Source organism: Saccoglossus kowalevskii, chromosome 18 (assembly GCF_978046115.1).
Source record: "Saccoglossus kowalevskii chromosome 18, keSacKowa6.1, whole genome shotgun sequence".
Classification (NCBI taxonomy): domain Eukaryota; kingdom Metazoa; phylum Hemichordata; class Enteropneusta; family Harrimaniidae; genus Saccoglossus; species Saccoglossus kowalevskii.
In genome coordinates this window covers 17,141,940-17,148,562 of record NC_140658.1, presented here as the reverse complement: position 1 = coordinate 17,148,562, position 6,623 = coordinate 17,141,940, and the positions used below count along the sequence as shown (strand labels likewise).

Sequence of the window (6,623 nt, the reverse complement as noted above, 5' to 3'; positions counted from 1 at the left end):
TTAATAGACTCTGTTCCTGTCCCACACATTACACTACCGTGACATGGGTACCAAACCATTGAGGGCAGTATACCAAAACTGGAAATTATTAATGTGTGATGGTAAAGCTAAACTTCACCCATCACTGTCTGTAGAGATAGACAGCAAATTCTGTTTTTTGTCTGAAATATAACAAATGAATCAGTACACTGTAATTTACAGACAATAACAGAAAAAAAATACCAAAACAACAAAATAAAAACAAAAAGATTTATTAATTTCTTGGCACTAAGTATTAATAACATGATTGATGTTAAATATCATTGTATTTTCAACACGTTTGTTTGTGAAAATCAGTATATTGGAATGGTTACACATATTTAGTACATTAGAAATGCTGAATGTCCAGTCAAGTTATCAATTTTAAGAAATGTATACAGTCAGAACTTGAATGGTCAGGGCAAGTCAGAGAAATTACTTCAGGACCAGCATTCTTTAAAACTAAATGGCCAGCAATCGGCCATTTTATATCTGATCTTAAAAAAACAAAATGATGTCCATCAATAATGTTCAACATATGTACAAATTGTACTAAATTTTAATGCGATTTGCCCAGGCTTGTCCAAGATACAGGTTTGGATGCACACACACATAGAGGTCAATCCATGAGTCCTAGTTTTCGGACTGCATTCGAACGGAGATGAACAAACTGCTCAATATAACAAATCAGGTCAAGGATTCTGAAGCATTCTCCCCTTCCATTTCATCATTACTTGTCACATAAGTACAGTTCATAAAATCTGTCTGTTCATGATACAAGCTCTCCGCAGTCTGCAATAACAACTTTTTGCGTGGGTTTCCCAGATTTTGATCCCACTGCTTCCATTTTCCTGACTATATCCATTCCTTCAATAACTTTTCCGAATACAACATGTTTTCCATCCAACCTATGAGAAGACAAAAAAATTGTGTCATTTGCGATCCACATGTTAGGATGCTTCATATACAAATTACTATGATCTTAGGGGGCCTTGAACAGGCACCTTCAACTTACCAATCTGTTTTCTCTGTTGTGAGGAAGAACTGTGATCCATTGGTATTGACTCCAGAGTTTGCCATCGATAGGATACCTAGTAATAAAACAATAGCTAAAATAAAGTACATTTTACAAATCAAGGAAATGAGCAAATATACTCCCTACCTAATGGTTCATCTTTACTCAGTCCACTCATAGCCCCTCCTATATTAACACATGATTCACTCCTTATTTAATCCATTCATTGCCCCTCCTGTATTTACAAAATGGTTCAGCCCTTTTTTTGACACTTACCAGGTTCGGTGTGTTTTAAAACAAAATTTTCATCTTCAAACTTTTTTCCATAAATTGATTTCCCACCAGTTCCATTATGATTTGTGAAATCACCTCCTTGACACATCTACATTTAACAGTCATGGAAAAAATAAACCAAGGAATGCAGTAGTAACCTACCTTGAGTAAAACCAAACTAGGATAATCAGTGGTTGTTTTTAGTATTTCAAAACTATCGTCCTTTAATTTGACAAGAGTTTTGTAAGTCAAGCAAAGATTTACATTGTGGGTCTTTATGTCAGAGTCATTCTCTTTCCAAAATGTCATTCATTTTGCACTTTTTCATAAATTTTTCTAAAATTTCATTTTCTTCCAAAATTTTGAGCAAGACCTGTATCTAATGGGAAACGATGTCCATTTTGTTTAAAATTCAAAAAGGTACATAAATTTGGAAAATGTGGCACTAAAACTGTGAGAGAAATAATTACGACATTCACAGGGTACAAACTACTACTCCCATTGAAACATACATGTAGGTGGAAAAGCTCATTTTTAAGTAACTTCCTGTGGCAGGACATGGCTTACTAGAAAAAAATGTGGATATTCTAAAAACACAACAAATTCCTGATATTGAGCAGAAAAATGACATCAAGAAAATGACAAAAAACAAATAAAAATTTACAATACTTGAACATATTTCCATGGAAACACTGACAGCCATTTTGATATATCGATCAATCCTACTTTGGTGGTCATTTTAGATTTGACAATGGGAAAATTATGCCAACAGTTGTTCAAGCACCCCAGATTTTTTCTTTGCAATTGAAACAAGCCATAAAGAATAATTTCAGCAAATTCCTGCCCCAAAAATGTTAGTCATGACCATTCGTGTACTTCTGAGAGGGCACCTAATGTACTATAGAAACATTTTATTGGCAGCCATTTTGAAAATGGATGACAGATAAAGCTTATTTGACATTACAGTACAGTTTATTAAGAAATAAAATGAATGTCCTTGCAGATGGTTAGATTGATTATGAAATTATTATAACATTTTCACTTAATTGAAATCACATTTCCAATAGTATCATATGAAAAATAAATAAATACAAATACAATACAAATACAAATACAAAAACAAGTTTGTTTTGATGAGAATGTACACCAAAGTCACACATATTTACAACACCTTCAATTTTAACAAGTCAAATACGGTATATGTATCACAGTAAAAATAGTGTACTGTAAAATACTTTATTTTCTCTGAAAATACTTTTTGGGTGTTTTGTTTGGAATTTATTTTCACTGTTTTTTTGATGAGTTGAATGTAAAATTTTGAAAAAAAAGGTATATTCACTGGATTTTATTTTAACTGAATCCTTCATTCACAAAAGTGAAAAATTAATTACATGTGAAAATAAAGTAATTTACAGTACACCGTAGAATCGTCATTACTGGTAGTAGATATGACATTGTTCAACTGCACTGCACGGCTTGAGATCTGATGACTGGTATACCTCAATTTGAATTCGTAACAAATTAAACAATACGATCAAAGGATACAAACTGTGGGATAATTCGGTGAAATGAACTTCCTTTATAACCAAAACCTCTTTCATGTGTACAGAGACAGCGAAAGTTTTCTGAAAAAAAAAAAAATGAGATTAATCGATGGAAAAAGATTATCATATAAAAACATCACAGAACATGCTTATAGGTTTTTACAACATAATTAAAATTGTATCAAGACAAGTCAGTGATTCTCAAATTTTTTGCAAAAAGGGTTTTGTCCATGTCCATGGAAGCTTTCAGCTGGTGATTTTAAACAACGTCACCAACATTGACATTCAAGACTTCACATTTAAACACTTTCCTTTGTTTACATTGGATGCAGAGCTCTAAAGCCCGTGGCAGAGAGAGCGTACAAAAGTGCTGCATAACTCTAATGCCAGTGAAGTGTATACCATAAAATTAAATTTAAAATTGACACTCACCTGTTGTCATGGGAACGACATCAGCTCTGAGTAATATAGTGATCCTACCAATGTTTTTATTCCCAATTTTAATATCAAAATATACTTGTGGATTAGCTTTGGATTTCATAGCTGTGTTCTCAGATGCCTGGAATGATAAAACCATTATTATCTTAGACACCAAACAAGCATTTTGCGACATACAGCAATCTAATGTTGCTTCCAGGCAAGCATCCAGTACTTAGGCACTGATAAGGTTGTGAACAAACACAATAAATCCATTGTGTCAATAACACATACTGGTAATTATATAAGTGACTCTTTATTAGGCCTGAAAACTGTCGACAGTCTGCGTTGAGTGTAACCAAGTTTGAATGCAAATTCATTAATACATAACCAAGAATCCATTCGGTAATAGGGCTAACACTATTTTACCATTTAAAATCAGATTACAGAAAATCTGACTATGCATGTTAAGCCGTTTAATTTTCACTCCTAAAAATTATTGCGTTTTTAAGATTTTATGATATCTGTGTAGACAACAACATTGCATAAAATTCACAAAAATTGGTAACATATGTGTGAAGTGTGAAAAGGCAGCTAAATTTCTAATAAGAATTCTAAAATTCTACTAAGAAAATTAGTTTGTTGTGCTCACCTCATCAGTATCTCCTTTACTCTTTGATTCACCATCACCATCACCCTCATCTTTCTCTTGATCTTTCAATGTCGCCCCGGAATGTTTTCGCAGCCAGTTATCATCCGCCCAGACTGTAGGGCAAACATTCAGGGTTTTAGTATGGTTAGATAGGGGCAGGAAAAAAAAAAAAATCTTCAATATGTAACACTGGTGGCAGTATACCACACGATCAACAAAACATTCAAAACTTTTAACTTTTTTGCCAGCAATTTTTGGGAGAAATTCTTTTTTAATCAAATTATATTTTGAGTGACATTTGATACAAAAATAAGTTAGTTTTAACACTACACTACACATGTACAAAACAAATCAACTTAGTCATACCTGCTTTGTTGGCACCTTCTTTTATCTTCATGGGTTTTGCCAGATTGACCCGAATTGTTCGACCAAACAACTCTGAATCATTCTATAAAATACAAAGAATCACCATGGTTACTAGTGACAATCTTGGTCTACATTAGCAGATAATATGACAAATTTCACTTGATAAGGTTTGCGAAGTATTGTACACACAATTTTTAATGATTTTTGAAAATAAATGTGAAACCGATTATAATCTATTTCTATGGATTTCGCTGAACAAAATCATTCCAAAATGCATTAGACTTCAACAACAGCAGCAAAGTGTCATGCAAGTACCGTAGATAACATGAATCTGAAACAATAAGCTCTTGTTCTGACTATATAATGAAACAAATGTAATGATAACGTCACTAATCATCTCTGACGAAAGAAAACATGTAAACCACAATGTTAGGAAATTGAAAATCCTGACTTTTCCAGTAACATTCAACTATGACACAGATCACATGTCTATAAACGTAGTTTGAGAGAACAAGTCTAGTATTACTGTATGTCAACAGTTTCCATAGCAACATACCATGTTATCAATTGCAGCAGCTGCATCCTACGAAAAAAAAAAAGTGAATAATTGCAATTATGTTTAAAAAAATAAAACTTTTAATTATTACAATCTATGAAATACTAAAGTGAAAAATTCAATTTTTTGGACAGCAAACTAATAATACATTTATTTTAAGGTGGATTCTCAAGCAACATTTTTATTGTGTAAAGGATCAACATGGATTTATTGGATTCTGCTTTATCTGAACTTACTTCAGGATTTTCAAATTCCACGAATGAGAATCCTCTATGCTTTTCAGTTTCATAGTCCAAAGGAATCTGGATGTCAACCAAATCACCGAACGGTATGAACGCTGCATGTAACACTTTCTCATCTACTTCCTCGGCTAAACCTCCTGGAAATGTAATCAAAGATAATCTGATTAATTTGCATACATTTCAGAACACATTCATTGTCATTGGTAAGGTTTGGTTTTTTTTTTTTTGAAGCATTCTATGAAACAGTGAACAAAAATTTCCCTATCCCACCATAGCCTAGGTGGTACCTGTATGCAAAATGACTACACAAAATTTAAATGAGAGAGATGCACGAATCTGTGGTAAAAATAAGACATACCCAGTACTGTTTGTTTGTTTGTCATGTACCTCCAAATCCAAACTTCCATTTATTTCATGCCAGATCATGTAAATACTGTAAAATACTTTATTTTAGCTGGATCTAATTTTCGCTCAAAAGACTTTTTGGAATTTATTGTCACAGATTTTTGGCGAGTTGAATGTGAAATATAGGAAAAAAAGGTATATTTGCTGGATTTTATTTTTACTGAATCAGTCCTTCAGCGAAAATTTATTCCAAGCGAAAATAAAGTATTCACATGAAATAAATGGAATTTTCGATTTGGGCGTACATGACAGACAAACTGAAACATCTGTGTGTGACTGATACTTGTAGCAAACACACTACACAAACTTACTAACCGCACTAAACATTTTGGGGCTCAGTGACGTCACATGTGACATTGACAAAATAATTTTGCGAAAGTATACATTGTACATCTGTACTTGGACTTGCGAATTGTATTTGTGCAATAGTGCTTGTCTACCCATATAGACAGATTAGAAATAGCTACTACCAAGAAAATGTAATTTCAAGTCACTTCTTCTTGGTTGCCCTGGTACTAAACTCTTTCAGTTGAAACTGAATGGCCGGGCTAGTCAGTTGTTCCCTTCTAAAACCATTACACGTGCGTGGAGTCGACGCAGATTTCACATTAATCCTTTTGTATCTTTTCAAATTTGAAAGGAATAACATTTGGAAGTTTACTAGGTTAACTTATAAACTGATCAATAAACAACAACCACATCAAATACAAGAAAACTCTCATGTGCTTACCGACGTAAACAATACGCTTGTTGGCGGCCATTTTGATTCCTATGACCTATGACCCAAGGACAAACTTGGGTTACTATCAACATTCAGTCCCGATTTGTTACCAATTTCGGTAGCAATAAAAATGATACACATCGCGAAGAATATTATTTGCTAACGAGACTCAGGATATTATGTTCATATATATGCTAAATAAGAGTTTAGTTATGAATACTGAGAGCGCTAACCAGAACGATTTTTAGAAAACAAAAGATTCTACATTTTTAGACTTTCGTGGCACTGTTCCTGAAACAGGAACTTATGTTCCGTCTGTCCGTGCGACCGTTAGTTGTCATATCTTGAACGCACCTGAACCTATTTTGTTCAAGGTCGCTGAAAGATAAGTTATAATAGAATATATGCATGTGC

General features: G+C 33.4%; 1 protein-coding gene across 1 annotated transcript; it reads right to left on the bottom strand.

Moving 5' to 3' along the window:
• Positions 1 to 235: 235 nt before the first annotated feature.
• Positions 236 to 6,284, bottom strand: LOC100378752 (peptidyl-prolyl cis-trans isomerase E-like). Its single transcript, XM_085493078.1, has 10 exons — positions 6,219 to 6,284; positions 5,078 to 5,220; positions 4,842 to 4,868; positions 4,286 to 4,367; positions 3,920 to 4,032; positions 3,283 to 3,409; positions 2,852 to 2,931; positions 1,310 to 1,415; positions 1,034 to 1,109; positions 236 to 926 (listed from the first exon to the last, which is right to left on the bottom strand). The coding sequence occupies exons 1-10, from the start codon at positions 6,247 to 6,249 to the stop codon at positions 788 to 790; spliced, it is 924 nt and encodes a 307-aa protein (XP_085349204.1). The 5' UTR covers positions 6,250 to 6,284; the 3' UTR covers positions 236 to 787.
• Between the last annotated feature and the right edge of the window lie 339 nt (positions 6,285 to 6,623).

What these genes read in the sequence shown, in the direction of transcription:
- LOC100378752 (XM_085493078.1), bottom strand. Translation starts at nt 6,249, where the DNA reads ATGGCCGCCAACAAGCGTATTGTTTACGTCG. An exon ending in GTAAAGGAGATACTGATGAG is followed by an intron (nt 3,410 to 3,919) that starts GTGAGCACAACA and finishes TTATCATTCCAG; the next exon opens with GCATCTGAGAACACAGCTAT. An exon ending in ACCGAATTATCCCACAGTTT is followed by an intron (nt 1,416 to 2,851) that starts GTATCCTTTGAT and finishes TGTTAAATGTAG; the next exon opens with ATGTGTCAAGGAGGTGATTT.